Genomic DNA, 20,616 nt, shown 5'->3' on the forward strand with positions numbered 1-20,616 from the left:
TATGTTTTCCATGAAATGTGGTAAACAACTTGAGGATAATTTTTCCAGAGACTTTTAATTGCGTGTTTTTACGAGCTGACATCTCCCAAGTACGTAATATCATCATGTTGGAGTACTCAAGCTGCTTGCGTCTGTATGGTGAAGAGCTGTGACCTTTAAAATATCTTTAATGAATGTTATTTAATGAATTTAAAGGCCTTGTTGCTGTACGTGACTTCTTATATATTTTCAGTGCATATTGGATGCACCTTCTTTTCATAAAGAGAAGACGACTGCTTTGTACCTTCGATGAATTGGTGGTCTATATCAGGGTCTTCAAACTTTCTATACAGGGCCATACTTCTGTCCTAATGACTTTTAAGGAGCCAGACTATGGCCAGTGAGAGTATAAAATGTCCCAGAGATAATAAAACAATTACATAGTGCAGGATCACAGGAACCGGAGGAATAATGCCCCATTGTTGGTGTCAGTGGGAAGAATAGTGCCACATCATTGGTATCAGTTAGGGGAACGATGCCACATCATTGGTGTCAGTGGGAGGAATAGTGCCCCATCATTGGTGTCAGTGGTAGGAATATTGCCCCTTTGTTGGTATCAGTGCATGCATGTAGGCATCTAGATGTGGTGAAGACGACTTGCTGAAGTTCAAACCGAGCATCAGAATGGGGAAGAAAGGGTATTTAAGTGACTGTGAATTCGGCATGGTTGTTGATGCCAGAAGGGCTGGTCGGAGTATTTCAAAAACTAAAGATCTACTGGGATTTTCCCGCACAACCATCTCTAGGGTTCACAGAGAATGGTCCGAAAAAGAGAAAATATCCAGAGCGGACATAGTCAGATGGGATAGCTGAGGTCATACACAGAGGAGCAAGAGAGAGAGAGAGCATCCGTAAGCCAGGCCGAGGTCAGATCAGGGGTAAGGCAGAGTAGACAGGTCCAGGAGCAAGCCGAGTCGGTAACAGGAGATCACAGGTCAAGTCACAGGACACAGGAAACAGGAACAGGGCATGGGAAGCTAGAGATCATCCAGCAACTAGAGGAAGTGATGAGCCTCCTTATAAAGGACGTCTGGCACCAGACTGAGGCTGATGTGTCCTTCTGCGGCCATGTAGAGTACTGGCAGAAATGCCAGATCTTCCAGAACTCCTGCCGTGGACAGGACCCTGAGACGGGTAGTGGTGGTGTCATGGTGTGGTGGATCCATCCTGCCTTGTAACAATGGTTCAGGCTGGTGGTGGTGATGGTGTCATGGTGTGGTGGATCCATTCTGCCTTGTATCAACGGTTCAGGCTGGTGGTCGTGTAATGGTGTGGTGGATCCATCCTGCCTTGTATCAACTGTTCAGGTTGGTAGTGGTGTCATGGTGTGGTGGATCCATCCTGCCTAGTATCAACGGTTCAGGCTGGTGGTGGTGGTGTCATGATGTGGTAGATCCATCCTGCCTTGTATCAACGGTTCAGGCTGGTGGTGGTGTCATGCTGTGGTGGATCCATTCTGCCTTGTATCAGTGGTTCAGGCTGGTGGTGGTGGTGTGATGGTGTGGTGGATCCATCCTGCCTTGTATCAACAATTCAGGCTGGTGGTGTGATGGTGTGGTGGATCCATCCTGCCTTGTATCAATGGTTCAGGCTAGTAGTGGTGGTGGTGTCATGGTGTGGTGGATCCATCCTAACTTCTATCAATGGTTCAGGCTGGTGGTGGTGGTGTCATGGTGTGGGGGAGATTTTCTTGGCACTGGTGAGTGTACATTGGCTGATCGTGTTATTCAACTGTATGGAGAGTCATTTATTTTCTTCATGTCTACCTTAGGAGGCATCTGCCACGTGTGCAGTGAATTAATCCCGGACACTGGGGTACCTCAGTCGTGGTTACAACTGTGTTGGGAGCCATATCTTTTTTTTATATTCACGCAATGAGGCATCTGATAAAATCAAAGGCTGTGGGCGTGATCTAGTAGTGGAAATCCGGAATTGTGGACATTCTTTGTACATCGCCTGAGTTTTGAGGTGAGGACTCGGTTTGTGTATTTCTTTGATATGATGTCAAGGAACGGAATACTTTCCTTTGAGACACAGATCAGGATAAATTGAGAACCACAATTTTGAGAAAAAATGTATACAGCCCGGAGCGGCGCAATATAGTGAAATTCAGCCTATCCTGTGAGCAAAAATGGAAGCGATATGGCGGGCCAGTGCTTTTTCTGGAGAGGACCCAAAATAGCTTCATCTGGTATGGGATGACCTTCCCCATTTCCAGCAGAAGGAGCTATGGTATTCATTAGACTTGCATAGGGCGGTTTCCAAAAGTCTTCCTGAAAGGCGAACTTACACTTTAACGCAGGCCATACATGGGTCGAATTCCGAACAAATTTTCTTTAGAAAATCAGAAATTTGGTGCGTTTTGTAATCCGATGGCGGCACCATTGATTTCGAAATTCAACCAACCAAGCCTTCAATATCTCCTTGTGTTGCTACAGAAAAGAATTTTCATGGCCAAGAATTTTCTTTTCTTTCCAGGTCACAGATTTATATTTCGAATCTCCCATCATTCAAAAAATTTTCAACATGCCGATCACTCAAATTCGATGGTCACACAAAAATCTGCCATTTCTATGACCCACAAATGGTGGGAAATTCCAACGAAAATTCTTAGAAAAGATTTTCGAAAGAAAATTCTTTCGGAGTTCACCCCGTGTATGGCCGGCATTTTGGCTAATAATTTATTGTTTTTGGTAACAAAAAAATAAACATTTTCAAAATTTTCTAATTTTGATGACTTTCTTTTGGAAAACCCAAAACTTTTACAAAATTAGCCCATTAAAAATTTGACAGAGGATCTAAAGCTTTGTAATCTAAACTAGCAAACAAGTAGTATTTTACAAAAAGCTCAACCCACAACCTTTTCACAGGTCATCAAGGCTTGGTCTACTAATATCTCAACTTTTTATAGGTTCTGGGGATTTAAGTGGTTTCTCCTGTGTGAACTTCTGTGAAAGTTCTCGTTTATCCATGCCACAGTATAGCTAGTAGTAGATAGATAGATAGATAGATAGATAGATAGATAGATAGATAAATAGATAGATAGATTCCACTTGAATCGTTCTGTAATGTAGAAGACGCTTCATAGCTCATCCAAGCCTTTTCTTCGGGGCTGATCAGTGGCAAGAAGATACCCCAGAATTATGATCCACTCCTTAAGATGCCGTAATCCAATCACCATGAAATGGTGTTGCTTGGACAACATTAATTGGACCTGAAGAAGTAGCTTGGAAGTCCTACGAAAACGTCTTCGTTGAATGTGTCCAACTGCTACTAGATATGTTGGTGAAATTGGTTAAAAACCTTGTTTTATCGGTCATGATCGGTTGTCTGTTGCCTGGTGCATAAAAGAGAATTGCCAAATCATCTTCGGCCTCATTACCACGATCAATAAAGGTGCATTACATGTCTGAAGGCCATCAATGCCTTTCATAGGATAGGCCAAAGGAGTCAACTGCAGTCAACTTATGTAACTCATTTCATAAATGTATATTCTATTACTTTGTGTCTGAGTCGACCCATCTAAAGCTTCGTATTCAAAACTAGCAAACAAGTAGTATTTTACGAAAAGCTCAACCCACAACCTTTTCACAGGTCATCAAGGCCTGGTCTACTAATATCTCAACTTTTTCTAGGTTCTAGGGATTTAAGTGGTTTCTCCTGTGTGAACTTCTGTGAAGGTTCTCGTTTATCCATGCCACAGTATAGCTAGTAGTAGATAGATAGATAGATAGATAGATAGATAGATAGATAGATAGATAGATTCCACTTGAATCGTTCTGTAATGTTGAAGACACTTCATAGCTCATCCAAGCCTTTTCTTCGGGTCTAATCAGTGGCAAGAAGATACCCCAGAATTATGATTCACTCCTTCAGTTGCCATAATCCAATCACCATGGAATGGACAACATTCATTGGACCTGAAGAAGTAGCTTGGAAGTCCTATGAAAGGTCTTCGTTGAATGTGTCCAACTACTACTAGATATGTTGGTGAAATTGGTTAAAAACCTTGTTTTATCGGTCATGATCGGTTGCCTGGTGTATAAAAGAGAATTGCCAAATCATCTTCGGCCTCATTACCACGAGCAATAAAGGTGCAGTACATGTCTGAAGGTCATCAATGCCTTTCATAGGATAGGCCAAAGGAGTCAACTGCAGTCAACTTATGTAACTCATTTCATAAATGTATATTCTATTACTTTGTGTCTGAGTCGACCCATCCTTTTCCACACCGCTAAAAAGTTTACCGAGTCCCAAAAGATGTTAAAATCCAGCCCACCAGACTCCACGTATCATGGGGTGGCCATATTTTTTTTTTTAGACAAAACCTTGTAATCCATACCACATAACTGGAGGATCTTGCGATCCAGCTCATCGTAGCTTTCGCTGGGCTCGGGTTCAGGTTTGGTTAGTGATTTCTCCGAGGAACCAGTCGACAGGCTGACTTGGGGCCACGGCTGGAGCTTCTGGACAGCCAACACCCGCTTGCATGCCACCACCATCTGTAAAACAGAAAAACATTACGGTTTTTCAAAAGGCGCCATATTGGCAGTGAAATCTCCAGACGCGGCAGAAGTTTCCATGTTACAATAACACCTCCAGATGTCTCTGCAGAACCCAATATGTAATGTAGCACAGCCTGTTGAAAACCATCTGCCACTTGTTTTCTGAAGCTCCCATTGTTTTTTCTGTCTGAATACTAGTTGACTGCAACAGTTGATATACTATTATCCATATATCAAATGCGATTTGTAACCAGATCGCTCAGCGTAGCTGCATTTTAATTTCTACAACATTCTGTATTTATAAAGTATATGCAAATCCACAACCACGTTAGTGTCTCCATTGGGAGATCTCCCCTCTATTCCCTGGTCTGTAGACAACTCATAATTTTTCCATTGCATTTAGTCCCAGTGATGGTGGTCACCAGGCCATATAGAGCGTAAAATCACCACTCCATCCTACATAAAGTGATGGACTTGACTTAGGTTATTTCTACCTGTAGCATTTTGGAGCCACCAGAGAAGATGAGTCAGTAAACTGATAACACGTAGTCTAAAACACAATGGGCATTGGGCCCCTAAACTGGAACCTTGAACTCCAAGGGTTCTCTGGTTGCCCAGTTAATGGAGGTCTCACGTTTAAAGCCTTTAGGGCTTACGGTTTGAATATCCCCATTACCTATGGCATTGGCAACCTATACGGCAAGTAGTATCCATTGTTATTAATTATTATATAATAAAAATATATAGTAGCTTGCGGTGATGGGACACATGGGGCACTTGAAGCTTCCTTCAAAGCTGGCTTCATATGTGGTAACCCATGAGCCTTGGGCGTGCACTGTGCCACACATTGTGTTACTGCAGCACATTCACTTAAAAGGATTTCCTAGTACATCAAAACTCACCAAAAAAAAAATACTTTTATGTAGATGAGGACAAGGGCCTCTTTCTACCCGTAGCATTTTGGAGCCACCAGTGAAGATGAGTCAGTAAACTGATAACACGTAGTCTAAAACACAATGGGCATTGGGCCCCTAAACTGGAACCTTGAACTCCAAGGGTTCTCTGGTTGCCCAGTTAATGGAGGTCTCACGTTTAAAGCCTTTAGGGCTTACGGTTTGAATATCCCCATTACCTATGGCATTGGCAACCTATACGGCAAGTAGTATCCATTGTTATTAATTATTATATAATAAAAATATATAGTAGCTTGCGGTGATGGGACACATGGGGCACTTGAAGCTTCCTTCAAAGCTGGCTTCATATGTGGTAACCCATGAGCCTTGGGCGTGCACTGTGCCACACATTGTGTTACTGCAGCACATTCATTTAAAAGGATTTCCTAGTACATCAAAACTCACCAAAAAAAAAAATACTTTTATGTAGATGAGGACAAGGGCCTCTTTCTACCCGTAGCATTTTGGAGCCACCAGTGAAGATGAGTCAGTAAACTGATAACATGTAGCCTAAAACACAATTGGCATTGGGCTCCCTAAACTGGAACCTTGGGCTCCAGGGGACCTCTGGTCGCCTGGTCAATGGAGGTCTCACGTTTAAAGCCTTTGGGGCTTATGGTTGGAGTATCCCCATTACCTATGGCCTTGGCAGTCTATACGGCAAGTAGTCTCCATTGTTATTATTATATAATAAAGAAATATAGTAGCTTGCGGTGATGGGACACATGGGGCACTTGAAGCTTCCTTCAAAGCTGGTGTCAGGGCTCTATCCTCAGCAGAAGTGTTAGGAGACCTGGCACCCCTGCCAGTACCTTGCATGGCCGCAGAAGTTCACATCGGCTCAAATTTGGTGCCAAACGGCCTTTATAAGGAAGCCCTGCACTACTCTCAGGTGCTATTTGATCTCTGGCTCCCTAGTGATGGGACACATGGGGTACTTGAAGCTTCCTTCAAAGCTGGTGTCAGGGCTCTGTCCTCGGCAGAGGAGTTAGGAGACCTGGCACCCCTGCCAGTACCTTGCATGGCCGCAGAAGTTCACATCGGCTCAAATTTGGCGCCAAACGGCCTTTATAAGGAAGCCCTGCGCTACTCTCAGGTCCCGGTTGATCTCTGGCTGCCTAGTACCTTCGTTCCCTTCCTATCCTGACTTGTGATTTCCTGTTAATGACTCGGCTTGCTCCTGGGCCTGTCTGCTCTGTTTAACCCTGACCTAGCTTGTCTAACGGATCTTCTCTCCTGCTCTCTGTGTATGACCTCGGCTGTCCCTTTTGGCTACGTCTGCTCCGATCCCCACCTGGCACCCGACCTTGGATCAAACTGGTTATCCTGTGATCCTCTGTTCTCTGAAAGACCTGCATACCTCGCACAGGCGCCCCCTGCCTGCAGACCCCATCTCAGTGCTTCAGCCGTGCTCCTGGGTGGACCACCAAACAAGCACTCCCACAGGCGACCTGTGCTACTCTGGGCATGACTCCTGCTGTCCCACCTTCAGGGGAGTCTGGAACTTAGCCGAAAGGGAAGCCCTCTCTCCTTTGGCCTCTGTCACCAGGTACGTGATAGCTGGCTTCACATTGTTGAGATGTGGTAACTCATGAGCTTTGGCGCGCACCGTACCACATACAGTATCGACATGCATTGTGTAACTGCAGCTCATTCGTTTAAATGGATTTTCTAATATGATGTGGTAACTCATGAGGTTTGACGCGCGCTGTGCCACACATTGACACGCCTTGTGTTACTGCAGCTCATTCGTTTCAATGGATTTCCTAATGGGATGTGGTAACCCGCGCACTTTGGCGCCCACTGTGCCACACATTGACACGCCTTGAGTTACTGCAGCTCATTCATTTCAATGGCTTTCCTAATGCACCAAAAAAAGATACTTTTATGTAGATGAGGACAAGGGCCTCTTTCCCACAACCCTGGACGGTGGTTGTGGGGGGGGGATTATCGGAATCTGATACCAGATACTAGGCCCTCCCCCATGAGTATGCACCACAATGCATACTGTGTGTTATGGCATGCTACAAAGCACATTCATTGGCATAGTGTGTTGGGGTGCCATTAAGAATGAACGGCACCAAAGCGCACCAATGAACACCTTTGTCGTGGTAATTTGCAAATGAACGCATGTGATACTGCAGTGCAGCCCAGCATATACAAAAGGTATCCCGATACAGTATATGGGGCCATTTGGAAGTCTGCAAGCCAAGAGTAAACCAGTAAGTGGCCGCAAGGCTACTAAACTATACAAGGATACTAAACACGACCCCCAATCCCAAACCGGGAATACACCAGACCCCTTTTAGGTCAACCTAACCCTTCATATCTTTTAGAAAGCCACCTGCTCTTGGATTTTCAAGATATAAAAGCAGCTAAAAAAAATTTGCTGACGTCGATTTTAAATGTAAGTGTAGCGTTAACCCACAATACATGAATAATCTTCAATACAAAAATAATGTGAAAGAAAAAAAAAATAACGTCCTCCTAGTGAGCGATATGCAATATGACAAATGTCAGAAAAAAGATCCTCAAATCTTACTCTGCGTGAGGACGTCATAGAATCCGTCCTATGCGTTTCACCATATGGTGACGTCACCTCCTAGTGAGCGATATGCAATATGACAAATGTCAGAAAAAAGATCCTCAAATCTTACTCTGCGTGAGGACGTCATAGAATCCGTCCTATGCGTTTCACCATATGGTGACGTCATCACGCTATATACCCAGTCCCAATGCTAATCCTCAAAGCTAACTTTTAACCTGATCCACCCAATAGACTTCCTAATTTGGCGGTGTCCCATTGGGAGCGTCACTTTTACTTTTTGACCAGGGGCGGACTGACAACTCATGGGGCCCCCGGGCAATTGGGGATCATGGGGCCCCTGTGTCCTTGCCCAAACTCAAAAAAGCCTATGAAAAAGGTACCAGGGGCATCTCATGGGGCCCCCTTACTGACCACAGGCCCTCGAGCAGTGCCCGAGTTTCCAAATGGTCAGTCCGCCCCTGCCCTCCACTGACCTCCGCTCAGTGTCCTCCACCCTTCTCTGCCAATCCCTCCACTGGCCTCCATTCAGTGTCCTCCATCCCTCTCTGTCAATCCCTCCACTGGCCTCTCCTCAATGTCCTCCACCCCTCTCTGCCAATCCCTCCACTGACCTCCACTCAGTGTCCTCCACCCCTCTCTGCCAATCCCTTCACTGACCTCTGCTTAGTGTCCTCCACCCCTCTCTGCCAATCCCTTCACTGACCTCCACTCAGTGTCCTCCACCCCTCTCTGCCAATCCCTCCACTGGCCTCTCCTCAATGTCCCCTGTGTCCTTGCCTAAACTCAAAAAAGCCTATGAAAAAGGTACCAGGGGCATCTCATGGGGGCCCCTACTGACCACGGGCCCTCGAGCAGTGCCCGAGTTTCCAAATGGTCAGTCCGCCCCTGCCCTCCACTGACCTCTGCTCAGTGCCCTCCACCCCTTTCTACCAATCCCTTCACTGACCTCCATTCAGTGTCCTCCATCCCTCTCTGCCAATCCCTCCACTGGCCTCTCCTCAATGTCCTCCACCCCTCTCTGCCAATCCCTTCACTGACCTCCGCTCAGTGTCCTCCACCCCTCTCTGCCAATCCCTTCACTGACCTCCGCTCAGTGTCCTCCACCCCTCTCTGCCAATCCCTCCACTGACCTCCACTCAGTGTTCTCCACCCCTCTCTGCCAATCCCTCCACTGACCTCCACTCAGTGTCCTCCACCCCTCTCTGCCAATCCCTTCACTGACCTCTGCTCAGTGTCCTCCACCCCTCTCTGCCAATCCCTTCACTGACCTCCACTCAGTGTCCTCCACCCCTCTCTGCCAATCCCTCCACTGGCCTCTCCTCAATGTCCCCTGTGTCCTTGCCTAAACTCAAAAAAGCCTATGAAAAAGGTACCAGGGGCATCTCATGGGGGCCCCTACTGACCACGGGCCCTCAGGCAGTGCCCGAGTTTCCAAATGGTCAGTCTGCCCCTGTTTTTGACACACAGACACAAAAAGTGAAAATGAATCTCTGAGCAGAAGGGAAGGGAACTCGTCTTTTAGATGGTTGTTATTGGAACAGGCCACCCTAACCATGGTGGAAAAAAAACAAAAAAAAAAACCTAGATACACAGAATATAACTGGATATAACATTTATAGGTAACGTTGATCCAGGGAATATCCGATTGCCTCTCGGGAAGGAATTTTTTTCCCTGAAGGAGCAAATTGGATCGTGCTTTGCTGGGTTTATTTGCCTTCCTCTGGATCAACTGTGGGTGTAGGATTATAACTTTTTTTTTTTAACCACTTCCCTACCGGGCACTTATACCCCCTTATTTACCAGGCCAATTTTCAGCTTTCAGCGCTGTTGCATTTTGATTGACAATTGCGCGGTCATGCAACATTGTACCCATATGAAATTTTTAGCATTTTTTTCTCACAAATAGAGCTTTCTTTTGGTGGTATTTAATCGCCGCTGAGCTCTTTACTTTTTGTGCTATAAGCAAAAAAAGTGCAAAAAAATTTGAAAAAAAAAAAAGTTTCTTTGTTTCTATTATAAAATTTTTCAAACAGGTAATTTTTCTCCTTCACTGATGTGCGTTGATGAGGCAGCACTGATGGGCACTGATAGGCGGCACTGATGGGCACTGATAGGCAGCACTGAAGGGCACTGATAGGCGGCACTGATAGGCAGCACTAATGAGGTGTCATGGATAGGTGGCACTGATATGCAGCACTGATAGGCGACACTGATAATGGGTACTGATAGACAGCACTGATAGGTGGCACTGGCTGACATCACTGCTGGGAACTGACTGGCGGCACTGCTGCGCACTGACTGGCACAACCGCTGGGCACTGACTGGTGGCACTGACTGGCAGCACTGCTGGGCTGCACTGATGGGTGGCACTGGTGGGCACAGGTGGGTGGCACTGGTGGGCACAGGTGGGTGGGCACAGGTGGTGACACTGCTGGGTGGCACAGGTGGGCGCACTGCTGGGCACAGGTCGGCGGATCTTGTGTGTGGCACTGCTGGGCACCGATCATCAGGGCACTGATGATCAGAGACCCTGATGATCAGTGCTGATCCCCGCTCTGACAACTGCCGGTTTTCGGCAGCACTTTCCTCACGCTCTGACAGCGTGAGGAAAGTGAAGCCGAGAACCGGCATTTGCATTTCCCGGTGATCAGTGTGTCATTGGACACGGCTGATCACGTGGTAAAAGGCCGCTGTGATTGGCCTTTTACCGTAGGACACAGCGATCACGGAGATCGCCAGGTGCGCGCCCCCGGGGGCGCGCAGGAGAGCGCGTTCTGGGAGGACGTCATATGACGTCCACCCAGAACTGGCCGGCCGCAGTGCAGCCGTCATTCGGCTATCTGCGGTCGGCAGGTAGTTAATGGTTGTCTTTTTTCAGCCAGACTAACTATGTAACTATGTAACCTCTTATCTAACGTTCTCATACATTGAGTAAAAGTAATACCTTGTACTAATCAGTCCACCGAACTTATAAAGAATCTCGCAGATTTGAAGACGTTATAAATGCTCCCCCCCATTGCCTCCCATTGGAAACGGCATTATCAGCGAGAATCCTTCCTACCTTCCGTATAACAAATATAAGCCCTCTAAGATAAATCTCATCCCTCCGGGATGAATCGATGGGGGGGGGATGGTGCTTCCCGATTCAGAACGTTGGAATAATAATGAGATTCGAGCGAGCCCTCCTGTTCTCTCGTTTGATTAACCTGTCAATCTGCTTCGGCGCATTGGAAATAATTAACTCTTATCTTGTGAAATGTTAATTTCTCCTGCGGTTATTCCGAGACTTAAGACTTTCTGCGTTCGGCTATTAGTCACGTTCGGGTTAGCTGTTCCCGGGCTCTCGCCTGACACCGTGTTTGGTAATCTTCCTCTTGATGAAGAGGCCCGACTGCTCCTCAGTGTGTGGAACATATGTACTAAATAAATCCTATTCCTTCCCCACACACCTGCATCCCCATCATTTGTCCTCACATCCAACGACCCTCTGTGGTCACGGAGATTCAGCAGCCACCGTCGCAGGTGAAGACATTTATTTCCACTCTATTTTTAGATATAGAGCCTCCAAATTCTTCTCTGTATTTTCTCTTTTTAATGGAATATTTTGAAAGTATAGCTGAGACCAAGCTGTGTCCCATGGGGGAGAGTTACCGCAACTTCTTCTTCCCCTCTCCAGTGTCCCATGCCTCCTACCTCCCCTCCATTCCCTGTAATAGAAGAGGTATTATACCCCCACTCTCCTGTGTCCCGTGTCTCCTACCTCCCCTCCATTCCCTGTAATAGAAGAGGTATTATACCCCCCTCTCCGGTGTCCCGTGTCTCCTACCTCCCCTCCGTTCCCTGTAATAGAAGAGGTATTATACCCCCCTCTCCGGTGTCCCGTGTCTCCTACCTCCCCTCCGTTCCCTGTAATAGAAGAGGTATTATACTCCCCTCTCCTGTGTCCCGTGTCTCCTACCTCCCCTCCATTCCCTGTAATAGAAGAGGTATTATACCCCCCCTCTCCGGTGTCCCGTGTCTCCTACCCCCCCTCCATTCCCTGTAATAGAAGAGGTATTATACTCCCCTCTCCGGTGTCCCGTGTCTCCTACCTCCCGTCCATTCCCTGTAATAGAAGAGGTATTACACCCCCCTCTCCGGTGTCCCATGTCTCCTACCCCCCCTCCATTCCCTGTAATGGAAGAGGTATTATACCCCCCTCTCCGGTGTCCCGTGTCTCCTACCTTCCCTCCATTCCCTGTAATAGAAGAGGTATTATACCCCCCTCTCCGGTGTCCTGTACCTCCTACCTCCCCTCCATTCCCTGTAATAGAAGAGGTATTATACCCCCCTCTCCGGTGTCCCGTGTCTCCTACCCCCCCTCCATTCCCTGTAATAGAAGAGGTATTATACCCCCCTCTCCGGTGTCCCGTGTCTCCTACCCCCCCTCCATTCCCTGTAATAGAAGAGGTATTATACCCCCCTCTCCGGTGTCCCGTGTCTCCTACCTCCCCTCCATTCCCTGTAATAGAAGAGGTATTATACCCCCCTCTCCGGTGTCCCGTGTCTCCTACCTCCCCTCCATTCCCTGTAATAGAAGAGGTATTATACTCCCCTCTCCGGTGTCCCGTGTCTCCTACCTCCCCTCCATTCCCTGTAATAGAAGAAGTATTATACCCCCCTCTCCGGTGTCCCGTGTCTCCTACCTCCCCTCCATTCCCTGTAATAGAAGAGGTATTATACCCCCCTCTCCGGTGTCCCGTGTCTCCTACCTCCCCTCCATTCCCTGTAATAGAAGAGGTATTATACCCCCCTCTCCGGTGTCCCGTGTCTCCTACCTCCCCTCCATTCCCTGTAATAGAAGAGGTATTATACCCCCCTCTCCGGTGTCCCGTGTCTCCTACCTCCCCTCCATTCCCTGTAATAGAAGAGGTATTATACCCCCCTCTCCGGTGTCCCGTGTCTCCTACCTCCCCTCCATTCCCTGTAATAGAAGAGGTATTATACCCCCCTCTCCGGTGTCCCGTGTCTCCTACCTTCCCTCCATTCCCTGTAATAGAAGAGGTATTATACCCCCCTCTCCGGTGTCCTGTACCTCCTACCTCCCCTCCATTCCCTGTAATAGAAGAGGTATTATACCCCCCTCTCCGGTGTCCCGTGTCTCCTACCCCCCCTCCATTCCCTGTAATAGAAGAGGTATTATACCCCCCTCTCCGGTGTCCCGTGTCTCCTACCCCCCCTCCATTCCCTGTAATAGAAGAGGTATTATACCCCCCTCTCCGGTGTCCCGTGTCTCCTACCTCCCCTCCATTCCCTGTAATAGAAGAGGTATTATACCCCCCTCTCCGGTGTCCCGTGTCTCCTACCTCCCCTCCATTCCCTGTAATAGAAGAGGTATTATACTCCCCTCTCCGGTGTCCCGTGTCTCCTACCTCCCCTCCATTCCCTGTAATAGAAGAAGTATTATACCCCCCTCTCCGGTGTCCCGTGTCTCCTACCTCCCCTCCATTCCCTGTAATAGAAGAGGTATTATACCCCCCTCTCCGGTGTCCCGTGTCTCCTACCTCCCCTCCATTCCCTGTAATAGAAGAGGTATTATACCCCCCTCTCCGGTGTCCCGTGTCTCCTACCTCCCCTCCATTCCCTGTAATAGAAGAGGTATTATACTCCCCTCTCCGGTGTCCTGGTTCTCCTACTTTACTCACTTCCAGGCCTGCGGCCTCTATCATTGTCTTCGACCTTCAATACCTCCAGTAGGGTAGGATGTCTGTGTCTTCCCGATGTGTGCCTTGGTTCCTTCCCTCAAACACAAGTATGGACAATGAATATGAATAACCAGTAAATAAGTCAATCAATGGCTACAGTGAGGCTGCTGTGCATAAAAAAGAAAAGTCCCATAAAAAGCGGGCCCAGAATTGACATTCTACTTATACAGTCTGGTCAGAGCGCCAAAGAAAAGGTCAAGGAGTCCATAGTTAATTTACATCAAGATAATGTCAAACAGGCAACGTGTTTCGGGGACCAACACCTCCTTCCTCAGGGCTCCGGTGCTGTATGTGGTAGGACTAGAGGATAGCATGGTACTCAGGAATAAAGTGTAAATGTATAAGACTCGAAGAAAGCTCGGAAAATGGGAATAATTAGTAAGAAGAGTTCGAAGACACCTGAGATCAGAGTTTCGGTATAATGTGTCTTGCTGATACACTGATTCCAGGTGTCTTGTAATTCTTCATACTAATTATTCCTGGTTATTGAGGCTTCTTATGAAGTTACAAATTATACCCGAGCACCGCGCCATCATTATACCCGAGCACCGCGCCATCATTATACCCGAGCACCGCGCCATCATTATACCCGAGCACCGCGCCATCTTTGAGTCCTACCACCTACAACACCTGAGCCCTGAGAAATTATACCCGAGTACCGTGCCATCTTTGAGTCCTACCACCTACAACACCTGAGCCCTGAGAAATTATACTCGAGTACCGTGCCATCTTTGAGTCCTACCACCTACAACACCTGAGCCCTGAGGAAGGGAGTGTTGGGCCCCGAAACGTGTTGACTGATGTTATCCCGTTGTGAACGAATATCAGTATTAAAAGATTTTGAATCATCTGCTCTTTGGTTTGGTGCTCTCATTAGACTGTATACATGTGTCTCCTCCCTCCTCCAGCCCCTGCAATATTGCTGTGTCCTACAGTGACGCCGACGTCACACAAATATACAGCATCGCAGAACGGGGCTTTTTTCCATTGGGGCCACATATTTGCGTAACTGTCTTTCTGGTGGGAGTGTGCCTCACAGCGCGCTCCCAGCACAAAGACCGGGGTGTCACTGAGAGCCCCGGGTCGCGTTCTAACGACTCGATTCAGGGTCATATGATCCCTCTGAATGGCCCAGCCTGGCCCCCTTATTTTTTTTCCTCTCTATGAATGGAGGAGAGAGATACATTGTATCTCTCTAACTCCTGAAATAGAGGGGGAGGGGGGAAATGTTTGTTAAAAAAAAAACTGTTGGGGACAAGAAGGGGTCTATGATGCCTACTAGCCAAGAGGTCCACCTTTGTCCCCAGCTGCTTGAACACAACTCCAACATTGACCATTTGGGACAACTCCAACATTGACCATTTAGGACAACTCCAACATTGACCATTTGGGACTTCCCGGGAAACCTTGGAACCATTTGGTAACCTGGAGGAGCTCTTCTGATGGATTTGAGCCTTACCGAACAAGCAGAAAAGAAAGAACTGTTGGGGACAAGAAGGGGTCTATGATGCCTACTAGCCAAAAGGTCCACCATTGTCCCCAGCGGCTGGAGCACAACTCCAACATTGACCATTTGGGACTTCCCGAAAAACCTGGTAACCATTTGGTAACCTGGAGGAGATCTTCCGTCGGATTAGAGCCTTACCGAACAAGCAGAAAAGAAAGAACTGTTGGGGTCAAGGAGTCTATGATACCTACTAGCGAAAAGGTCCACCTTTGTCCCTAGCTGCTCGAGGACAACTCAATCATTGACCATTTGGGACTTCCCAGGAAACCTAGGAACCATTTGGTAACCTGGAGGAGTTCTTCTGATGATTCGAGCCTTACCGAACAAGTAGAAAAAAAAGAACTGTTGGGGACAAGGAGGGGTCTATGATACCTACTAGACAAAAGGTCCACCTTTGTCCGCAGCTGCTTGAGGACAACTCAAACATTGACCATTTGGGACTTCCCGAGAAACCTGGGAACCATTTGGTAACCAGAAGGAGCTCTTCCGATGGATTCGAGCCTTACCGAACAAGCAGAAAAGAAAGAACTTCTGTAGGACACTGGTGTCGCTGAAATGTAATTTGCTTTGCATTGACTGGCATTATTAGATTTCTATAAAGCAATGAGGGGAGATTAAACTTTGATGAACAAACTAATTATGTCTAAGCCGTATTCCGGTGACAGTCAGCACTTTATTCCGCAATGACAATCCGTTAATTTCCGTCTCCGGGAAACATACAGACTGGGTGCGTGGACTCAAACAGCCAGAGCACCCTTTATTTCGCTACAAAACAGCCAACAGCTTAAAGTAACAATACTCAATAAAAGATACCGATACAAAACATAGAAACTGTTGGGGACAAGAAGAGGTCTATGATGCCTACTAGCCAAAAGGTCCACCTTTGTCCCCAGCACCACCCCACCGGCTGGAGGACAACTCCAACATTGACCATTTGGAGCTTCCCAGGAAACCTGGGAACCATTTGGTAACCTGGAGGAGCTCTTCCGATGGATTCGAGCCTTACCGAACCAGCAGAAAAAGAAAGAACTGTTGGGGACAAGAAGGGGTCTATGATGCTTACTAGCCAAGAGGTCCACCTTTGTCCCCAGATGCTCGAGGACAACTCCAACATTGACCATTTGGGACTTCCCGGGAAACCTGAGAACCATTTGGTAACCTGGAGGAGCTCTTCTGATGGAATTCGAGCCTTACCGAACCAGCAGAAAAGAAAGATCTGTTGGGGACAAGAAGGGGTCTATGATGCCTACTAGCCAGAAGGTCCACCTTTGTCTCCAGCTGTTCGAGGACAACTCCAACATTGACCATTTGGGACTTCCTAGGAAACCTGGGAACCATTTGGTAACCTGGAGGAGCTCTTCTGAGGGATTCGAGCCTTACCGAACAAGCAGAAAAGAACAAACTGTTGGGGACAAGAAGGGGTCTATGATACCTACTAGCCAAAAGGTCCAACGTTGTCTCCAGCTGCTTGAGGACAACTCCAACATTGACCATTTAAGACTTCCCAAGAACCAAGCCCCCCCCATTAAAACAGCTGAGCACCATACCACCAGATGGGCCCCCAGCTTGTTAACTATCTCCCCTTTTCGCAGACCCCCAAAGACCCCTGAACCCACCAAGCTACCATGTCGCTCACATGATAAACCAAATCTATGGTAGAGGAGTAAATGCGGGAGGTCAGCAGGGAAAACCTTCTTCCCATGTCAACCTTCTGGAATGAACTTCCAGCAGCCTACCCCACCCCGCGGCTCCTCTCTGTCACCAGTCTGGTAAAGTTTACTGTTTTTTTTCCACTGACCCCTAATGTAAGGGACATTCTTCCCACTGACCCCCAATGTAAGGGACATTCTTCCCACTGACCCCCAATGTAAGGGGCATTCTTCCCACTGACCCCCAATGTAAGGGACATTCTTCCCACTGACCCCCAATGTAAGGGACATTCTTCCCACTGACCCCCAATGTAAGGGACATTCTTCCCACTGATCACCAATGTAAGGGACATTCTTCCCACTGATCACCAATGTAAGGGACATTCTTCCCACTGACCCCCAATGTAAGGGACATTCTTCACACTGACCCCCAATGTAAGGGACATTCTTCTCACTGACCCCCAATGTAAGGGACATTCTTCTCACTGACCTCCAATGTAAGGGACATTCTTCCCACTGACCCCCAATGTAAGGGACATTCTTCTCACTGACCCCCAATGTAAGGGACATTCTTCCCACTGACCCCCAATGTAAGGGACATTCTTCCCACTGACCCCCAATGTAAGGGACATTCTTCACACTGACCCCCAATGTAAGGGACATTCTTCCCACTGATCACCAATGTAAGGGACATTCTTCTCACTGACCCCCAATGTAAGGGACATTCTTCCCACTGACCCCCAATGTAAGGGACATTCTTCCCCCTGACCACCAATGTAAGGGACATTCTTCCCACTGATCACCAATGTAAGGGACATTCTTCCCACTGATCACCAATGTAAGGGACATTCTTCCCACTGATCACCAATGTAAGGGACATTCTTCCCACTGATCACCAATGTAAGGGGCATTCTTCCCTCTGACCTCCAATGTAAGGGACATTCTTCCCACTGACCACCAATGTAAGGGACATTCTTCCCACTGACCCCCAATGTAAGGGACATTCTTCCCACTGACCCCCAATGTAAGGGACATTCTTCCCTCTGACCCCCAATGTAAGGGACATTCTTCCCACTGATCACCAATGTAAGGGACATTCTTCCCACTGACCCCCCAATGTAAGGGACATTCTTCTCACTGACCTCCAATGTAAGGGACATTCTTCCCACTGACACCAATGTAAGGGACATTCTTCCCACTGACACCAATGTAAGGGACATTCTTCCCACTGATCACCAATGTAAGGGACATTCTTCTCACTGACCTCCAATGTAAGGGACATTCTTCCCACTGACACCAATGTAAGGGACATTCTTCCCACTGACACCAATGTAAGGGACATTCTTCTCACTGACCACCAATGTAAGGGACATTCTTCCCACTGACCCCCAATGTAAGGGACATTCTTCCCACTGATCACCAATGTAAGGGACATTCTTCTCACTGACCTCCAATGTAAGGGACATTCTTCCCACTGACCCCCAATGTAAGGGACATTCTTCCCTCTGACCCCCAATGTAAGGGACATTCTTCCCACTGACCTCCAATGTAAGGGACATTCTTCACACTGACCCCCAATGTAAGGGACATTCTTCCCACTGATCACCAATGTAAGGGACATTCTTCCCACTGACCACCAATGTAAGGGACATTCTTCCCTCTGACCTCCAATGTAAGGGACATTCTTCCCACTGACCCCCAATGTAAGGGACATTCTTCCCACTGACCCCCAATGTAAGGGACATTCTTCCCACCGATCACCAATGTAAGGGACATTCTTCCCACTGACCCCCAATGTAAGGGACATTCTTCCCACTGACCCCCAATGTAAGGGACATTCTTCCCACTGACCCCCAATGTAAGGGACATTCTTCCCACTGACCCCCAATGTAAGGGACATTCTTCCAACTGACCCCCAATGTAAGGAGCATTCTTCCCACTGACCCCCAATGTAAGGGACATTCTTATCACTGACCCCCAATGTAAGGGGCATTCTTCCCACTGATCACCAATGTAAGGGACATTCTTCCCACTGACCACCAATGTAAGGGACATTCTTCCCACTGACCCCCAATGTAAGGGACATTCTTCCCTCTGACCCCCAATGTAAGGGACATTCTTCCCACCGATCACCAATGTAAGGGACATTCTTCCCACTGATCACCAATGTAAGGGACATTCTTCCCACTGACCCCCAATGTAAGGGACATTCTTCCCACTGACCCCCAATGTAAGGGACATTCTTCCCACTGACCCCCAATGTAAGGGACATTCTTCCCACCGATCACCAATGTAAGGGACATTCTTCCCACTGACCCCCAATGTAAGGGACATTCTTCCCTCTGACCCCCAATGTAAGGGACATTCTTCCCACCGATCACCAATGTAAGGGACATTCTTCCCACTGACCCCCAATGTAAGGGACATTCTTCCCTCTGACCCCCAATGTAAGGGGCATTCTTCCCTCTGACCCCCAATGTAAGGGACATTCTTCCCACTGACCCCCAATGTAAGGGACATTCTTCCCACTGATCACCAATGTAAGGGACATTCTTCCCACTGACCCCCAATGTAAGGGACATTCTTCCCACTGACCACCAATGTGAGGGACATTCTTCCCTCTGACCCCCAATGTAAGGGGCATTCTTCCCTCTGACCCCCAATGTAAGGGACATTCTTCCCACTGACCCCCAATGTAAGGGACATTCTTCCCACTGATCCCCAATGTAAGGGACATTCTTCCCACTGACCACCAATGTAAGGGACATTCTTCCCACTGACCACCAATGTAAGGGACATTCTTCCCACTGACCCCCAATGTAAGGGACATTGGTACACGTTAGTCCCATGTTCCCCATGTCACCATCATCTCACTTACATGTTTCTCCAATGTATGAAGGTTGTGCTCATCGGAGTCATTCAAGGTGCTGCAATGCATCTGAAAAGCAAACAACAATGGATGAACACTCAGCATACAATGTACATGAAACCCATCATTATCACAGGACAGGCTATGATGTCACACCCCCCAAATACTACTTATGGACCCAAAAGCTGAGCTTTCCCTGCCATAGTCCCTGACTATGCTCCTGCACACCGGAGAGATCTGAGTGTCCCCAACCAGAATGTTCCAGCATTCCATAATATGAAATGGACATTCTAATGGGGACAACTGATGTAAGGGGGCACTCTGATGGGGACAACTGATGTATGGGGGCACTCTGATGGGAATGTCTGATGTAAGGGGGCACTCTGATGGGAATGTCTGATGTAAGGGGGCACTCTGATAGGAATGCCTGATGTAAGGGGGCACTCTGATGGGAATGCCTGATGTAAGGGGGCACTCTGATGGGAATGCCTGATGTAAGGGGGCACTCTGATGGGAATGCCTGATGTAAGGGGGCACTCTGATGGGAATGCCTGATGTAAGGGGGCACTCTGATGGGAATGTCTGATGTAAGGGGGCACTCTGATGGGAATGTCTGATGTAAGGGGGCACTCTGATGGGAATGACTGATGTAAGGGGGCACTCTGATGGGAATGCCTCATGTAAGGGGGCACTCTGATGGGAATGCCTCATGTAAGGGGGCACTCTGATGGGAATGCCTGATGTAAGGGGGCACTCTGATGGGAATGTCTGATGTAAGGGGGCACTGTGATGGGAATGCCTA

General features: G+C 47.8%; 1 protein-coding gene across 3 annotated transcripts in view; it reads right to left on the bottom strand.

Annotated features, from left to right (window-relative positions):
- The window catches only part of PDE2A (phosphodiesterase 2A), a 684,164-nt gene that overhangs the window by 112,884 nt on the left and 550,664 nt on the right, over positions 1-20,616 (bottom strand). For all 3 annotated transcript variants that reach the window (XM_089662877.1, XM_089662878.1, XM_089662879.1), the window contains 2 exons: positions 19,824-19,883; positions 4,382-4,541 (listed from right to left, as the gene is read on the bottom strand). In XM_089662877.1, the coding sequence (XP_089519003.1) occupies positions 4,382-4,541; positions 19,824-19,883 (220 nt within the window). The remainder of the gene's footprint in view (positions 1-4,381; positions 4,542-19,823; positions 19,884-20,616) is intronic.

This window comes from Staurois parvus, unplaced genomic scaffold (assembly GCF_062004578.1).
Source record: "Staurois parvus isolate SC_StPar_1 unplaced genomic scaffold, SC_StPar_1.0 ptg001578l, whole genome shotgun sequence".
In the NCBI taxonomy this organism is placed as follows: domain Eukaryota; kingdom Metazoa; phylum Chordata; class Amphibia; order Anura; family Ranidae; genus Staurois; species Staurois parvus.